Source organism: Stegodyphus dumicola, chromosome 8 (assembly GCF_044657685.1).
Source record: "Stegodyphus dumicola isolate Sdum_Otavi_A_Nest chromosome 8, ASM4465768v1".
NCBI classification, from domain to species: domain Eukaryota; kingdom Metazoa; phylum Arthropoda; class Arachnida; order Araneae; family Eresidae; genus Stegodyphus; species Stegodyphus dumicola.
The window spans coordinates 79,228,309-79,248,156 of NC_140775.1; the positions used below are offsets into that span (position 1 = coordinate 79,228,309).

The 19,848-nt window shown below is 31.7% G+C and overlaps 1 protein-coding gene across 6 annotated transcripts in view; it reads right to left on the bottom strand.

The window, feature by feature from the left end:
- Positions 1-5,224: 5,224 nt before the first annotated feature.
- The window catches only part of LOC118196229 (band 7 protein AGAP004871-like), a 164,991-nt gene continuing 150,367 nt past the window's right edge, over positions 5,225-19,848 (bottom strand). For all 6 annotated transcript variants that reach the window (XM_035367658.2, XM_035367657.2, XM_085822026.1 and 3 more), the window contains 4 exons: positions 18,043-18,246; positions 17,228-17,283; positions 15,239-15,317; positions 5,225-13,559 (listed from right to left, as the gene is read on the bottom strand). In XM_035367658.2, coding sequence (XP_035223549.1) covers positions 13,371-13,559; positions 15,239-15,317; positions 17,228-17,283; positions 18,043-18,246 — 528 coding nt within the window. In that variant the 3' untranslated portion in view covers positions 5,225-13,370. The remainder of the gene's footprint in view (positions 13,560-15,238; positions 15,318-17,227; positions 17,284-18,042; positions 18,247-19,848) is intronic.

Genomic DNA, 19,848 nt, shown 5'->3' on the forward strand with positions numbered 1-19,848 from the left:
AAAATTCGATAATTTTAACAAGTTGTTTTGTACTGTATGTCTCCATAATAAATTTCCAAAAATTCAATTGTAACCTACAAAAAAAAAAAAAAAAAAAAAAAAAAAAAACTATATCAAAAATTTAAAAAATGATTGGTGTTTAACTTTGGTAGGTCTTATTTGACCCTTCCCTGTATTTATAAACCGGAAATGGAATGGAAATTTTAACAGATTTTTCGTGGAAAAATATAATCACTATAACAAGCGTTTTAATCTAAAATAATGCAGTACATATTTAGGCTATTTCTATTATATCTAGATATGATATTTACTATTAAGACGTAGAAGAGAACGGCTTTTACAAAAGAATTTCATTTGCAAAACTTAAAAACTCTTGTAATGTAAACATGTTACCAAAAAATGTACTTATTATTCTCGTGCCTTGCATAAGACAAACAGCGTATTCGAAAACATCTATTGCTTCATTTTCTGCTGATCCCAGCTCACACCGTAGTCCCTATTCAGCTGCAATTCCAAAACTCAACAAGTATTTTTTACACCTAAATATCGTAAGGATATACCAGTAGATAAAGATGAATTTGGAATTGTTGGTACTATAGAAATAACACATAAGAACATTAAATTATGGTATTCAATTTCAAAGTGTTTATTGAAAATACATTGCAAATATGTCATTTCCTTTTATTAAAAAGCAGTTAAATTAATAAGATGAAATTAATTACTATGTGGATGACTTCATTTCAAAATTAAGGATAGCTCGCCTTCTGAACGTCTTGAGGAAAGTATTTCTCCCGCCTTCTTAGCCTGACTTTGTAGTGCAGTAGTCAGCACGTACTAATTCAGAAGTCAAACAACAAAAATCAGCGTTATATTTTCAAATTTTCATAGGACTAGTTTCGATGGTTTCACCGAACCATCAACCTCAGCTGCAAAAGCGCAAATGGATGCGTATTCGAGAGGTCCGTGGTTCGAGTCCTGGAGAGGGCAATGGTCATTTTTCATTTCTCCTGCTTCGAAATAATCTAACGTCTCTACAGTGGCGCTCGAACTAAAAAAGGAGGTGGTGAATGATGATGCTTCACCAGCAGGATTTAGCGACTGGGTCCCTAATCCCCAGTTGCACTATAAAAGGGAAAATGTATAAGGTATTTCTCCCGCCTTCGTGGTGTAGTAGTCAGCACGCTCGACGCGTATTCGAGAGGTCCGTGGTTCGAGTCCCGGCGAGGGCATTGCTCATTTTTCACGTCTCTCAGCATAAAAAATTCTAATATCTCTACATTGGCGCCCGAACTAAAAGGGTGGTGTATGATGATTCTCCATCACCAAGGATTTGGCAATTGGATTCCTTAAACTCTAGTCGCTCTCTAAAAAGGGGAGCATATAAGGTATTTCTCCCGCCTTCTTAGCATGCCTTCGTATTGTAGCTGTCAGCACCCTCGACGCGTATTCGAGAGGTCCGTGGTTCGAGTCCCGGCGACGGCATTGCTCATTTTTTATGTCTCTTGCTTCAAAATAACCTAATGTACGTACAACTGTACCGCATTTACTCGAGTAATTTACTTCCTACCTTTCTGAAAATTTTAAAAATATTCACGCAATTTTTTCCTCAAAGGCGAGTTATCCTTAGTTTTGAAATGGAGTTGTCCACATAGCAATTATTTTCATCTTATTAATTGATTTGCTCGTGGAATTAAGGTGCGTGGGCTCTGAATGATGAACCAATGGTACTGAACATTTCAAGAAAACGGAGATATCTAATGTTTTCGAAGATCCATTGGATAAGGGAAGACAGACTAAAAGGTGACGAAGACAATGACAACGGCGACGTTTTAGTAAATGATTTTGACAGCGACATTAAAGAATTTAAGGCCTAGGGATTAGCAGTGGAGAGCAGTAAGAGCGAATGAGACTCAAGATACAGAAAAGCAGAAATAAAGATATCGTATTAGGTACTCTTGTGGGACATAGTATGTTTTGCGGGCATGAAATGGTACTTGGATGTTAACCTTCTCGCATAGGCGTGAAAATGAATACAACAGGGAAAAGGCCCGGTTTGGTTTATGTAATTACGCCAAACCTTCTAGGGCTATCTGCCTAAGGAGAGGGATGCCTTCGTGGTGGACGTTTTAAGGGAAACTGTCTCGGATACACGTTACACTTGAGGAAAACCACGAAAACGCCCATGCAACCAGCCCGTTCGCGGAATTCGAACCTCAAACCAAACTACCAGTGTTCAGCGACTTCCAAACTACAGTGTTCAGCGACAGTGTACCTCTCGGCCGCTGGTGGGCACAGGGAAAAGGGTGTAAAAACTCTTTTATTTTATCACAAAGTAAGTAACAGATGGCACGGACGTACGTGCGTACACGTAAAACATCGTTCACTTGAAGTGAGAATTTAAAGCATAACAATAAATATTAAAGGTAAAGATGTAGTGCTAGACTACACAATTCAATTTAATCTAACAGGCTGACTCAGAAACTACACCGGCGATATACTAATTAGATGGCCAGAATGAGTATCCACTACTAAGTTACTAAGATTAACAACTGAGAAAAACTAGCAAAACTAGTCAAATCACGCTCAGTTTAACCTTTTCCTTTCAACAGTTTAAATATTCTCGTTTACTCACTTAAGTTACATCCTGGGGAGGGAAAATAACAAGAAATCAGAAAAGGCTTAAAAATTAAAATAACTATTAGTAAAACTAAACATGGTTAGTAAAACTCAGTCTGATGCCCTATAGTCTGATATTAGTATGCACTATTAAATTAATTCTTATTCGAATGTAGTTTCTTCTTTTAAATAAACATAATACGTTGATAGTTATCGGTTTATTCATAAATGCTTTTCATTTGTTTTGTTCTTACTGTAACTGCGTCCTATTTGTAATGAAAGAAATGAAGGGGCAGACATTTGATCGTGTTGATAAAAGTTTAGAAAAAACATTTGGCAAATGGTTGAATACCTAATAAAATGGAATTCAAAATTTTGTATTACGGACCTTTATATTTATTGGAATAATAAATTAGGTTTTGCTTACAAACCATCAACGAGAAGTGATACTTTACTTAAAGCTCGTTGGTATTTAAACATGCATTTTTCGGGAAGACATATACGGTCATCAGTCAATTTTATAATTATATTTGCTGACTTTTTAGATACGGAAACAATCTTCTTTTCTTCCATAGATATATTGTATTGTTTGACATGAATTGATTTTACACGTATACTTCGAAAACGCATCTATTGCCCAAAATAGAATTAGATGTACATTAATAAGTGGGAAGTTTGTTAGGCAAGTTATTATCTAAAAATCTTCTACATTTCCCCCTTCTTTCTTTTTAAAATGTGAGGCAAATTGACCTTCAAAATAATCTGTAGTTTTGTTTTATTGCTGAACTGTACTGCGAATAGAAATTATTTATAATGCATGCTCTGTTACGCTCAGAAATTAGATCCTTTATTATACAACTAACTAAAAATTTTATTAACACTTACACCATTTCTACAGTTAATGCAGATGTTTTTAACGTCATATTACAGGTTTATGAACACAATAATCGACTACATTCCGCCTAACGAGTTCCAAGTTCTTACTTCTACTTCACATTTTAGATTACAAATTGTAGTACATTGCTTATCATCATAAAAACTGAGCTGTACAAAAATAATATGTATATTAATAATTTGTAATATACATATCTATAATCAAGTATTTATAAATATTGTTTACAACATAAGGAGTTATTGCATTCCTTCACTCCTGTACATGTGGTATCAAAGACTAGCCCATCCAGCTAGCATTGGAAAATCCAATCGCGGAGAGCGCACAGTCCATTTTTCCTGTTTTTCGCCCCAGAAAATCTAATAATCTGTATAACATTATATCTCATAAATTTTATATACATGTATACCTTGTAATAAATAAAATGTAATAAATAAAAGCTATTTCTAACGTCCTACATCATGCCCCTCAGTAAAAAAAGTCTTTTCCTATTAAAAATTATGTATTAACAGATGGTATTTATTTTTCTTCCCAAAGTTTGATTTTAGTAACTAATTATTAAAGTAATTAATAAAAACTAAGAAATATCAGTGTAGCATGAGTAAATTTGAGGGATTATAATTTTAAAAAATTAACGTACGCTTCTTCAGCTGAAGTAGTGTGGATGGCGAAAAGACAAGTACCTAAGTAAGAACAATAAAGAGAAATTTGAACATATTCTATCTAAATCGACATAAAACGAACTGAGAATGAACGAAAAATAACTATGCAAGAAATTCTTGAAAAGCTGAGAAAAGTTAGGATTGGAATCATTAAACTAGAACCGAAATATTCTTGTGCATATGAAACGTCTCTTGAAAATCTAATTCGCCAACAGAAGATATTTTTTGGATAATTTTGGCTACAGATAAAGGGTATTCTGATTCTTTGGCCAGTAATGATAGGCAATGAGGATTCATGTATTTTTCAGCGAAATTTCGCATTAAAGAATAAGTCTCGCATTCTTTAATGGGAAATTCAAGGCTTTCTTTGTTTAACCAATGTAATATGTTACACCGCACTGGCAAGGAACATTACAGATATCTAGGGGTCCACGATATCGTTTAGTATTAAAATGCGAATTTTATTACATGGAGGAAAAAAAGACCTGAAAGTCAAACTTACATCAAATATGTAATATATTAATTAAATGTTATTGTATTAATTATTATAATTGATATAATATAGTAATTAAATTATTGTATTAATTATTATAATTAATATAATATAGTAATTAATATTATTGTATTGATTATTATAATTAATATAATATATTCATTAATATTATTGTAATTATTATTATAAGTAATATATTATATTAATTAATAGGTAGAAATTGCAAAACGAAATAATGGTGGAGATGAAAATCTTTTACCCTTCTGGTCAATAAATATAGGATGAGAAACCTCTATCAATTACAACTGCTATTACGTGTTTGAGTTCCTGATCAAGATATTCAAAAGTGCTTATGAACTGAGTTCCTGTGATCAAGAACTGACCTGGAAGATTTAATGGAGAACACTTGGCTTCACTTGGCTTAATTCAGTTTTCACTTGGTAACTTTTCCTTACTTCCTTTAATATTCCCTTTTTCAGCGTTTTTTTTTTTTGTTTGTTTGTTTTGTTATGTTAGTGACAATTACTGGTCAGAGTAAGCATACAAGAAAGTACACAAGACTTTATTTGAGCAAGTCCCTTTATTTAACAAACAAGCTAAAGTGATATTAAACTTTGTACAGAGCTTAATGAAAGTAAACGGCTGCTGGCAGGAGAAGTTCAAGGCACTCTCTCCTTTACAACAATCACTGCAAAGCCCGATAACGATTACAGTATGCCCATAGGATATACATGTTCATAAAGTTGAAATAAATGAATGTATCGGCAAATAAACATATATTCTTCAAATTCAGTTTTTAAAATTAGGCTTTCTTTTCTGCAATAAGAGCTGATATATTATTAACAATAAAAGTTAGTGGATAACGAAGTTTAATTCAGCAAAGTGCTAAGTAAAAAAAAAAAAAAAAAAAAAAAAAAAATCTCTTTCTTTCAACAGATTGTAGTTAACACATCTACCTTTCAGAAAGAAACGATTGCTTTGTAAGCGTTATATAAAAGTGTTAAAGTGAGGTGTAATCTATTCTGACTTGACAGAGAAAATCATAACTGCCCACACTGGAATCATACTAATACACTAAATTAAGGATGAAATACAGGGTGATCAGCGAATAAGCCCTGATTTCAAAATTAAATATCTCTACAACAAAGATCGATAGAATTATGCGGTAAACTGTACGTTCATTAGCAAAACTGTAAAAATGGTGTACAAAAGTTTAGAAAATTTAGTTACGAAAATACGTTAACAGATGGCGCTCTGCGCTGAAAACTCTTTGAAAGGAGTAAAAAAAAAACAATAAAGTGAAGCAGCCTTTTCAAAATGTTCACCGTTGGAAACAATGAGGTGGCGTAAACGAACAATGAAATTTGACATCATGTCTTGCAATGTCTCAACGGAAATGGAATCACATGCAACACCAATCAACGATTCAAGCTCATCTAGAGTAGCGGGATTGTTTCGATAGACAGAGTCTTTCAATGCCCCCCTCCCCACAGAAAGAAGTCACAAGGACTCAGATCGGGAGAATATGGAGGCCAAGCTATTCCTGTGTCAGTAAATTGCGGATAATCTAACGCAATTACTCTATTTCCAAAGTATTCATGAAGAAAGCGAAAAACTTTATCTGTTCGATGTGGTCGAGTCCCATCTTGCATGAACTAGTCGATACCTGGTCGATCCTCCAGCGCTAGTTGAGTGCTGACAAATTGTTCCAAAATTGTAACGTAACGTTCAGTAGTTATCATTTCTCGTACGAAAAATGATCCGATAATGCCTCTGGCGCATACCGTAGCCCATGCAGTAACTTTAGGCGAATGCGGTGCTTTCTCTTTACACAAATGAGGATTTTCGGTACCCGAAAATCTCCAGTTTTGTTTATTAACGATTCCATTCAAATGAAAATGTGCCTCACCTGTGAACCAGATGCAGCTCACATCAAATCTGTGGTTGTCGACCATTGTTAGAATCTGATTCGCAAAGCCAAACCTTTATTGCACAGCTTTCATGGGTATGGCCTGATGACTTTGGATTTTGTATGGAAACAGCTGTAGGCTATTTTTTAATTATTTTTTGCGTGCTTGTGTACTTCAAACCTGTCTATGATGCCATCCGTCGGATGCTTTTCCTAGGATTTTGCTGAACAATTCCAGAAACTTTGGCTGGATTTTTAGGAGTGACTACAGTTTGCCTAGGCCCAACATTTCCCTTTCGATCATCAGCCACGCTGCCAGTCCGTTCAAATTTTGCAAAGAGCATGCGAATGGCTTTCGCATCGGGGCGAATTGGAACATTGAATCGGGGCCAATTGAACATTGAGCCTTCTTTTACTAGCCAACAGTCGTACTGATCAATTTTGAATTCAAAGCACATTTTTAAAGGCTATTGATAGGTCATTGTGATTAGAGCGCCATCTGTTAACGATTTTCGTAACTAAATTTTCTAAACTTTTGTACACCATTTTTACAGTTTTGCTAACAAACATGCAGTTTACCGCATAATTCTATCGATCTTTGTCGTAGAGATATTTAATTTTGAAATCAGGGCTTATTCGCTGATCACCCTGTAGTTTAGCTCATGGCTTTTGGTAGTTTGGGGGAGAAACAAAATGCAGTCAAACCTCGATATTGAGTCCATCTTTGTGCTAAACAAAAATATGACGCATCAGTCGAAGTGAGCCTAGATTTAAATGATTGTTTTTTTAGATTTTTCTCCTTATATTAATATTTGATCCAAAGAAATATTTTATATTACATATCATTCTTATTTTAACTAAAAATATCTATTGATTTGACTTCAGCTACAAAAATTTATTACTTTCAGACAAATTAATTCCTTTCAGAAGGTTTCTGGGTATTGTAACGCTTTGATTGTCTGAATACTGGATTCATAACGTTTCAAATTCATTAGAATAAGTTCATAATTTTAATCCTTCCAATTTTCACTTAACTATTTAATTTTAGCAGCAAGAATGGTGTTTAAAGAGTTCCTTAGTACGCATGTGCCTTAGAAAAAGCTTCCTTTGTAAACGACGGTTAATCGTATGCATTAGTTATCACTTATATTTACTGTGAATGCAATTAATTTTTATCTCAGAAATAACTGTTTTGATCTTTCACGTAGAAACCTTTCTGTAGGGAATTAAATTAAGCATAAATGCTTGAAAAAGTGTAACTGAATCAATTCTTCCTTATCAGATTACAAAGTAAAGAGATAGGAAAAGAATCCTGTTAAAATCTTTCTTAAACTTTTAAAGTTTTCAACTCTAGATATTTCTAGACTTAACAAGATCCCATTAGTTATAAAAAATTATTAAAAAAATTTGATAATTAATTAAAAAATTTGATAATTAATTAGTTGTTTATATAAACCTAAATCAAGTAGTAAGGAAGAAATCATATAAAATAAGAGAAAAATACTCTTAAAATTACTTAATATATTTTAATAATCAATAACATATTTAAAAAATATATAAATGTTTTATTTGCAGTACAAAAAAATGAAACGAAAGGGCATAAGAAACTTCGAAAAACGACTTGATTTCATTCATCGAAAATATGAATTTTTAGAGTTACATATGGTATATTTGAAAGACATGGAAAGAGAATATTTGGAAGTCTTCTCTTTATCCCTGAAACATGAAACATTTTGAAGAATTCTCAGAGCATGTTCTGAAGATAAGGAGTTTTAGGTTTGGGTAATGTCATGCAACTTTCTAATCAAACTAAACAAATAAACTTAAAAAACTGAATGATTTGAATGCAAAGGAAAATAACAATAAAATAAAACTACAAGCTCAAAATAATGTAATAAGTTTTCTTATTTAAATAATGAGTGGAGGAAACGGAATATAAAAAAATAACCGAGATATTTTAGATCTTAGAAAAAGGTGTTATAGTAAGCGAAGTGACATGTTGTCTAGGTGACAGTGATTGCTTTAACATTATATAGCACGATACAGCAAAATACTAATAAGAAATTATATTGTGGATGAAAACTAAATGAGAAAATTTCACGTATTTTTGTCTATTTCTTATAAAATATTTCTCACATATTAAAATATAAATGAAATTACTTGTATCTCTCTATTATCGTCTATTTACTAGTACATTTTCGCTTGATATGAAAAATTTATAATGTGTTTATTACAGAAGTTCAGCAAGTTGAAAAATGAAAAAACATACTTTTGTCTCGAGAGAATGTAGAATTTTCTTTCAGATTCATATCGCTTTGTTAAACAATTTTTAAGCTGTGAAATACAGAACTAATTTGATAAAACAGAATTACAGATTTAAAAGCTTAGGCAAATACAGTGCTGTAAAGCATATAATTTTTTCAAAATATTTTGTTACACATGTCACAAATTTCTTCTTTTTAAATCGCTATTCTTTAAAATGTTAAAAGATTTACATTATTTATTAACGTTTTCAACATATATCTACTTATCCGAATTATCTTTTAAAATTCAGATCGCTAGATAACATCGTTAAAATAGTCATATACATCAACAGAAAGAAATACACCAACTCTCTTTAGAACATCAGGCAATTTTTACAATTTCTGAATTAAATAAATACCTTAATTATAACTAAAAGAAATTAAATTATGACATGATTAATATTTTGATTAATAAAAACTTATTTGTATTATACAGTGGTAAACCTCTTCATAATTTCATCTCAAAAACAGGAACATTTCACTAAATATTTCTATTTCAGCAACATAATGGTTTCTTAAACTACTTTGGGAATATTAAGTAACATCTAAGACGTATATTTCTGTGATTATTTTCAATAAGCACAGTTTTTGAATACTATACCCAGATTTTCGATATAGTCAAATTTTTAGGGCCATAATATTAATTTACACAAAAAATTACTTTTGAGACCAATCATAATGTTACTTTTTAACTTACTTTAACTAAAATTTTCAGACAGGCAAGCAGCTATCGAAACGCTATCGGGCTTTATAAAAATCGATATAACATAGACACACAACTGCGTTCACTCTGGTAAAATTTGTATATACATAGAGCAATCTGTAAATTATGGAATTTCAATATGCACATGATTTAAATATATTACATTTCAAAACTTGGTATAATTTTCAACACACACGTTTTTTTCAAACAATGATCAGCTGAAGGAATTTTAGAGTTTATTTCCAAAAAGAAAAATTGAGAATAAACGCAGTTATGTAAAACATAGCAGTTTCTTTTGAATATCTAACTAATGTTTACAATGTAAAAGATATTGACATATTTACAAAAAATGCTCTCTATTCTTCATTTTCGATAATTTTTGTTCCAGAATTTACTTTTGATCAGTACTTATACCCAGTATTTAAAACTTTCTAAAGAATGTTTTTAAGAAAAGATGAAATTTTATAAATCTTTGTATCACATAAAATGTTTATTGTTATTACTTAAAAAATTAGTATCGTTATTTATCTTATTGTAAAATATTTTTAGTTTCATAAAACGTTACAGCTGCCATCTGAATTTAAAATTTCATCAACTCTATTTTTTGCCTATTATGCTTGCTTAATTTTTTTTATATCTTGTCCTAAAATTAAAAAAAGTGTTTTCTTCTGCTATTTATAGTTTTATAGTAAATTCTTTTGACCTATTTATTATTTATTAAAAAAATCTTCCAGCGATGCATATCGTTCTATATACATAAAAAGTACTTCAAAAGTTAAACATCATTCAGTTCAGTACTCGAGAGATGAAATTGTTCATTTACACCTAAATTAGTGCATTATACTACGAGCTATCAAAAGTATTAAACACACGATGATAGCACCATAAATATTTCGCAATTTGAAGCAATAAAGGACAAGAATAATGCCAACTTTACTTAAGTAGCTTCATTTTATTACAAAGATGTAACATGTAGTAAATGTATAAGATTCTTACATATTTCTTATACGCTAATATTTCTTCTTTATACATTATATTATTATCTAACAATTTCTAAAGATTTTACTGTCCTTTTTCTGATGTTAAATAGATCTTACTTCTATAATGATGTTATATGTTTTTGTGATGTTATTTTATTTTAAGATGTTAAATAAATTTTATTCATACACATGACATTAGTATTATGATATAATCCTATTTTATGATTTTGAACAGACTTTCCTTCTATTCATAATGTTAAATGTTTTTGTGATGTTATTCTATTTTATGATGCTTAATAAATCTTACTTCTAATTATGATATTAAATAGTTCTCTATATACTATTTTTAATATTTTTTTATTTCATGATATATAGTTCCGTTCGCATTCTTTCGTTAATCTTATTTTCGTTAGCATTATCTAACCTTAGATTTATAGTCATCAAAATTAACTAATATTTTCCTGTAATGCTAATAAACTACCTCTCAATAAAAATAATCAGTCAGACTTTATTTTTTAAGTGATAAATTATATCTTTTTTCAAACAATCTCATACAAACGAAGAATTAAGCTCTTTTTTTTTTTTTTCCTTTTTTCGGATAAGATTGGTTCAAGTGTCTGGGCATTCTTCCAGACATAATTTGCTCGTATGCTAACTGATTTTACAAATCTAAAGTATATAGATTAAGTGCTCATGTTCTGTTTTCGCTACATCTTTCACTCAGTACCTCTCAGCAAGTGAGGTTTTGGGTGCTCACGTTCAACATTCACTCGGTTACAGCTCCTTTATTACAGCTCCTTTAAACACTATCTTCATTTAAATGAAGTGCTGACTCGTATACCCTATTCAGATCTTTAGACGAAATGAGTCTTATGTTGCTATCACACTGAAAAATTTTTGGTGGAACATCTTTTTTCTTATAATTTTTACGCTTTATTGCTGGATGTAAAGAACTTGTATGAAATTCTTATAGATAATTTATTAAAGAAATCGCTGTAATTTTATCTTTATACGCATGTAAATTTCATTTATTGGAATTCATTCAAATTATTTACTAAATAAGTTATACTAATTCTTATTTTAAGCAGCTGTTCAATATTCAACTCGGCAAAACATAAAAGTCTGGAATTTATGGTATATATATAGTCAAAAAATTAAGAATGCTATTAAACTTAAATCAGTAATCAACAATTTAATTTACCATGTCAGTTGCTGGATATATTACAGACTTACACACAGAAAGGCAAATGTTTCAGCAATCCTTTTTATGCGATTTGCATATGCACGTTTTTGATATTATGTCCTTTTATAACGGTTATTAAGAACACAAATTTTTCAAGCTTTATGTTTTCATTCATTTCATTTTTAATCTCTTTTGTTCTTTTCTTTTCTTATTATATAAATTTTAAGAATTTTTTTAGTGTTTTTTATGGATTGTACATGCAGGCTTAATGTATATCCATCATTCTTCCTCATCAAAATACATTTTTAGAAGAAATTTGGCATTAAAACTCATAAAGCATATATTTGAATTTAAATTTCTTTCGTTTAATTTCGTTACCTGCTACATAAATTTGAATATTACATTAAATCGGCTTTCTCAAAACAAAATTTTATATCAAAGATAAAATATCAAAGCTTTCTGGAAAAGAAGCAGCGAAGTTTAAGAAAAATTGCTTTTAAAACCGCAAGGAAATGGATTCAAAAAAATATTGCGCGTTGGAGCACATTTTTTGTATTGGTGTTAATACATTACTGTCGTTAATCAATGATTCGACAGAAAAAGTGCAGAAGTATATATTTACAGTAACTGATATTTCGGTAAAAACTTATAAAGTTATTTTGTGTGCCATAACAATTGTTACATCTAAAATTAATTTTAGGTCAACAAAAACACTGGTGTTCTACGTTGCATACTTTGATTATTAAATAGTAAAATGTGCATTCAGTCTAACTAAAATTTGAGGATTTCTACATACTTTTCTAGTAAATGTTTGAGCAACTATAAGAAACTGATCGCCTTAAATGCAAAATGAATAAGTATACCAGCAAAATCAGTTTCCAGTGTAACTTCAGGTACTTATTAGTATTCATATCGTTAGAGAATCATTCATTGTTGAACTTATCATTAAAAAATTTGAAATGAATTCCTTTATGGTTGAAATTCGGTAACATGCTTTAAATTTTGTTGATGATTATTGATTTTTATGACATTAAAAATTTCAAGAAAGATATAAAGATTAAATTATGGTATGAAGTGTGATAAGATGTAGTTTTATCAGTTTTGAACAAAAGTGGAAAGCTAGATCGGTTGATTTCATTTTTTAAAGTTTATACATATAACTAACATACATATATTAATTCTTTTACGAAGCAAGCACAGTAGTTCACGTTAACATTTTAATAAATGCAATAAAGTGTGATAAATTGTCATTCATAGTACAGTTTCGTTGAAAGTAGGAAAAGAAATGCGACTGCTTTCAGCACTGTGCCACCTTACCAACAATAACCGGCAACCACATCGGTGACTTCTTATTGAGATCGATGACCAACCCTCTCTTTAGAGGTGCAAAAGATTGCCAGCAACATCTTTGGCAATAAGCTTGATCCACAGAACAGGGATGCTCATATATCGAAAGAAAAAAGCGACGACATCTTTTGATCAGAACATTTTTTTCCAATCTTGAACAAATATCGCCAAGAACGCCGCCAACTCTGATCCTTACGCAGCCAAGAAATATTACATAAATGATCGAAAATAATGAGAACAATGACGTGTTTAGCTATTATGTATCAAACATGTGGCGATAATCTACGACCTTTGCATGCCACGGAAAAGTTCCATGGGCAACGGAAAAACTATGGTGGAATTCTTTTCCGCCGCAATGGAATTCAGGGTCTGTAAGTAACGTAGTTGAAGAGCAGATGGTGAATCTGCGATGACTTCAGCAGCTTCCTTCAAGGCTCGGGAAGCTCTCTGCTCGCCTTCCGCTGCAATAACCTAAGCATAAAAATAATGAAACTTCAGGTTATAAGCAATATATGAATTCCTAATTAAAGACATTTTTATATGGTCATATTTTACAAAAAAGACATCTCACGAGAATTCGTCTCTTTGTTTTATTAGAAATTTACTCAAACCTAGCATTCCATATGTTTAGCATTAAAAGGAATTTCATAAGAACTTTATCAAAATAATCCTCCTTTTAATAGAGGTATTCAATCCATGCTGCCCCTCGAAAAAACAGGCCTATTTATGGTATAATTAACTGTATAGTAGTAAATGTCGTTCTTCCAGCTACACACTAGTAGTCTTCCTTAACCAAAGCTTTCAAGTGAATGCACAAGTGAAAATTGTGTAAAGTATGGATTCGTGGCTGCCACGTGGCCCACTAGCGGCCGAGCGGTAAAATCGCTGAACACTGGTAGTTCTGATCTAGGTTTGAATTCAGGCGAACGGTCTGGCTGCATAAGCGTTTTAATAGATTTCCCTATGTGTGGCGTGTATATGAGGCAGCCTCCCTTAGATAGCCCTCCATGAAAGCATATCTCAGGCAGATAGCCCTAGTATGCTTTGCCATAGTAAACTAAACCTAAACTTAAACCCTTGAGTTGCTTTGCCTTAATCAATTAATCTAACAATTCATTGTTGAACTAATTAACCGTGGTTACCACGCAATAATCTATGGAATAAATATCTAATATTCTGGAAACTATCATCATGATTCAGTGACCTTCTTCATGCTAGAATTGTGAGATTTTCCGTAACATGAGTTGGATCAAAAGACTTCTGAAAAATTCATTAAAATGAACGAGTTAAATGTTTAGTTCATTAAAATGTACATGGATGTGGTTTGCACTGAAATTCATGCTATAAATTAAGTTTTTTTTTCCCAAGGACAGAAAAGAACCAAAAGTTTCCTGACACTTGGCGCTTATTTCGGGAAACATAAATATGCAAATAAATCCTCTAACAAATTTCAATTATTTATATTCACAGATATTAATGATATATTACTGCAAGTAATTTTTGGTTGAAGCACTGGTAATGAAATCTTTTTATCTGAGCTAGGAATAGCTGCATCAAATTTACGAGAATCAAACTCGGAAACAAACAAAAACATGCAGAGGCCAAACGACTCAGACAACGTTAACGTGTGATATTTTTAGAAAACCTAGCATCTGATCAATCCAACGCACAATGGCAGACCGTCGTTGACAATATCTGTGCTAGTCATGTGATCACATAGATGAAGACTAGCTGCACAGTCAAAGAGCGATGTATTCCGAGATTTGATTAACCACAAATTTGTAAAATTAATTCATTCTTTATGATGGAAGTGGAAAAGTAATTATAACTATATTATTATTTATTGAACAGCAAAGAGTAGTGTGATAAATAGGTGTGTATTTTAATACCGACGTTTAAAAAAGTATTTAAAACTTTATATAGGCGCGTTAGGGAAACTGAATAAATTTCAAACATGCTGAAATATTATGCACGCGAATTCTGTTCTTGTAACTCCAGAAAAATCGTGAGACCATAACGAATTAAAATTTTTTGAAGTACAACATTAACTGTAGAATCCACAGTGATCAAGACCCTTTTAATAAAAATTTAGTTTATCCCATTGAAAAAATTTTTAAAGAAGAGAAAATTGGGATATAAATATTTTTCACCTTTGCTCTGGCTTCTCTTGCAGCTTCAGCTTCCGCAGCCATAGCCCTTTGTAACTGCACAGGTAATCTCACATCCTTACTGAAAAGCAAAATACAACGAAATGAGAAAATATTATATAAGCATACAGAGAAAAACAGAAATGCTCAATCAATGGTAAAATAGGTGACTAAGCGAATATTGTAATTAATTTCATACACACCGTGATCCCCAAACTTCTTATCTCTCTTTATTTTCGCATTCATTAATCGTAAACATATACTTATAGCATTTTAAATGATATAAAGATACATATTTTCGTAATTTGATAATTAAAAAAAGAAAAAGTAATTTTGTATAAAATTGGGAACTTAATTTTTTGTGCGTTCCTTCAAGTCTCTATCTGTATATTTAGGAAAATATTACACTAATTATAAAAAATTTAATAAGATATTTGATTCAAAATTGACGATTTTGTCGTCATTTTCAATTCTCCTTGAAAGGTAGGTTAATAAATAAATTAAAATAATTCGAGATTGATTTTTTCCCCTTAAATGCAATTTAATGATATTCTTTTGTGATTTACAAGTATGTAATGTCCTTTAGTTTACAATTTTGTTACAACAGGTATACCCAAAGAATTTTCACACAAACAACTTATAAGCTTTGACACATTATAAATACGTCATTAATATTCTCATAGAGTTTTATTACTTTAGAGTTCTAATCTGAAAACCATAAAAAATATTAAACTAAAAAAATGTGCAGTTTTTAATTTATACGAGGTTGGGAGTTGGCAGCATGAAATATTGAAGCCTGCTGGTGTTTTCTAGAACAAGAATGCTGTTAAATTCAGTGAATAAGATCTCTTGTTTGAAATAAATTATATCAATAATAATTTTCACGATAACCCACATAGAAAATACTCGTCACTTAATCTGTTAATATTAGAAAGCTTTTCCTAAATTGACATTTTATTTTTTGTTACGTATAAATGCAAACATTTTGCTCTTCAACTGGCGTACGAATATGATGCCCTACGACTAATATTCAAACGGCTCCTGAATATGATGCCCAACTTTTAAACTAAATAGCCTGATAAATTTTTGTTATATGAGTCCCACTTTTTATATTGTGATTTTATAATGAACGAAACATTTCCCTAAACATAAGTATAGGATTTGGAAGAACGCATAAAATGTTAAATTTCAAAATTTTCTAAAATTTATTATTATTATTATTATTATTATTTCCCAGAGGAAATGTAAAAGTGCGTTATATGAACATATGTACGAAATGTGAAAAGATAATGCATATTGGTATATTATAATATTCTAACAGTACTCTTACACTGAGTGCAAAAGTATGAGAAGAATCGTAAATGCTCTTCCTATCCGAACTGTCATCCCAGCCTTGGCCACGGTTGGCAATTAGTTAATATCCTTGGCTGATAGACACTCAAAGGCTGTGAGAGTCGAATGTAAGGCAGGCTGCCAGTGACTTCGTATTAATGTACTTATGTACAAATTTCTGTACATTTGGGAATTTGTTTACTAAATAAAAATATACCCTTAGGATGGCTTAATCCATTTGAATAATATAAAGACAACTTTGTCGGAATTCGAACCCCTGAGAGAACTACCAGTGTTTAGCGACTTACCGCTCGGCCGCTGGTAGACCCTATAAGGAGCACTGTCGGAATGAAATGAATATTTCGTATTTTTATTCACAATTTCATAGTTGTTATTTACTTATTATTATTTCTATATTTTCATACTGCAAATAAACATGCAGACTCTTTTATCAGGTATTACATTTTAAATTACTTCAGTTTCTATTCTACATATTTAACACAGTACGAAAAATAACCCATCTATGATAAATTTTAAATTAAACAACATTTTTAAAGCTTTATTTATACTTTTGACCACTATATAAAAGGAAATATTGTGCATTGGGGCAATACTTTTATACATTGCAAATAATATAATATGAGCAATAAAAAATATTACATTTCCACGCGCTCGACTTTGACACCCCAAGGATCAGTTGCTTCATCTAAACTAGACTAAAAAAGAAATAGCTTCAATTAGTGTCAATTGTCAAATAAAAAAATTTAAAATTTAATACATTTATTTTGTCTCTCATCTATTGAATCATAATAACAATTCTTAAAGGCGTTTTAGATAACGCCTTTTTACTCATATGGAATATTAGTTCCTCTTCTTTCAATAATTATAGTCCATGATTTGCCAAATGATAAGAAGTTGCATGTCATTAAAAGTCTACTACATATATTCAAATATGACAACATCTTTAGATAAAGTGATACTGTGCTAATTATTGAATTAAATAAGAATACTATACATGACACGTTTCAAAAATTACAAACTAATGCATACAATAATTTAAAATTTATACATTTTTTACACCATAGTTGAAAAGAATTATATATTTTTATTAAATAAAAAGATTACATAAAGTACAATTTTTAAGAATGGTTTTATGTTTTATATTTATGATACATCAGCTAAAAAATAAGATTACATAAATAAATTAACAGTAAACTTAAATTTATACAGTCTCATATAAAGAAGTTATGCAGATAATCAGAATGCTGGACAGTCGGAATTTTATTGTACATATATTTACGATACATTCTTCAGACTACCGCCTTTATGTTAGCAAAAATATTAGCAATGTACTGCATTTCGTTCTTTATCACATCTCGTTAAAACATATGAACGCTACCTGAGAATGCCATGCAATTAATTTTTTTTTTTCAGTTGTATATTCAGTGTTTAGTTTAAATAGAGGTTCCTTTCACCTGCATAATATGACTTATGGATTCCCTCTCTGACAGAATTTCTGAAAGATTCTTTGTTCCAAGGACATTCCTTAAGGTGGTAGCTGCAAGTAGGCGCGTCGAATGTCCATAATCCTCAACATTAGATACTGCAATAGTGGCATTGCTGATGCGGTAGTATACTACTGCGTCCACTGCAACCGTAACGGAATCTTTTGACAAAATCTGAAACGATACAAAAGAAAAAAAACCTAATCAGCATTTTTATTTTTAAAAATGTAATTTCAGTAATTGCATTTAAATCTACTACTTTCAAGCAATGAGTATTTAATTCCCTTTCAAAAACTCTCATGTGAGTCCATCTCAACATACTGAACATGTAACTTTCTCATTCAAAATGACCAATGAATACAGCCTCGTTGAATAGTCAAGCTGGAGCGCAGATTTCGCAAGAGAGTGGTCGCCGTGAAGAGAACTAAGAAAGCACCAGTTGTTGAGGGTATGCTAACAGTAAGTCCGGTTCTATTGTGCATAACTCTGCAGTGTAGATTACAGTCAGTGAACATGTACAGTTGTAGTCGGCTCAGGCAAACTCGAAGAGTTTCGCAAAAATGGGTACCCGCGTGAAGTCGCTATCCCGGCGTAATGCTTCGACTTTCGAATTTTTGTAGTTTCGAACAGTTTATGAAACATATCGAAGCAAATAAAAGTTCAGAGCAGGGATAAAAACTGGGAGAGTACGTAACAGAGTCCAATGGAAACACCCCTGCAGTGCAGGCTGTGACGAAGGTAAGTGCGCATGATAAAGCAAATGGTATGGAGAGAAAACAAAAAATGCCTAAAGCTCACTGAATATGTCAGTGTATAGTTAACGTAGTAATAGTAATTAGCATAAAATAATATTAAATATAAAGCATAGTGGGAAGTAAAAGTGAAATATATACAATATATACAGGTCAGATATTTACAGCAACACCAAAAAACAAAAACAATCAGTATAAGTAAGTGTGCAGATATATTGAGATTGTGACAGTTGGGTGGATACAAAAGTTAACAAGATAGTTACTGTTCGAGGTACCTGAGGACCGCAAGCGGTCGTTTTCTGTTTCTTTCAGTATTGTAGTCATAGTTAAGCACTGGAATAGTGCTGTTAGGTATATTATTAGGTATATTATTGTAGAATTTTTCAGAAAGGAGAGCAAAGTGAGCATAATCGTTGGAATCTAATTTAGTGAGCATAATCGTTGGAAATAATTTCTGATGAACCATCGACAGTTCGCGCTTGTCGAAGTATTATATTTTGTAGTGTTTGAATCTTCTTAACATTAGTTATACTAGCATATTCTCAAACAGGACAGGCGTAAGAGAGTATGGGACGCAAAAGGGTCTTGTAAATGAGCAATTTGTTATCTATAGAGAGAACTGAATTCCGGCCAATTAAGGGGGTAAGTGTTCGTTTACGGGCACGGAATTTGGCAATAATCTGTGTAATGTGGGGGGTCCAGGTGAGTCGCCTATCCAAAGTAATCCAAGGTATCGGGCATACTTAGTCCACTGAATAGGGGTGTCATACATATGAATACGGTCTTCATTGTCGATGGCAGTCCTTTTGGTGAACCAGATGGCCTCAGATTTTTCAACGTTGATCTTGACTTTCCAGGCGTTAAGCCAGGACTCAAGTGTGGGGATGTGTGTTTGGAGTGCTTGTATAACCGGGCCAGGAGATAAATTTTTTGAGAGGATTGCCTTGTCATCGGCGTACATTGCCAGGGTGGTGTGTGGTGATTGTGGGATATCGTTTGTGTAGATATCATAGTAAATGGGCCC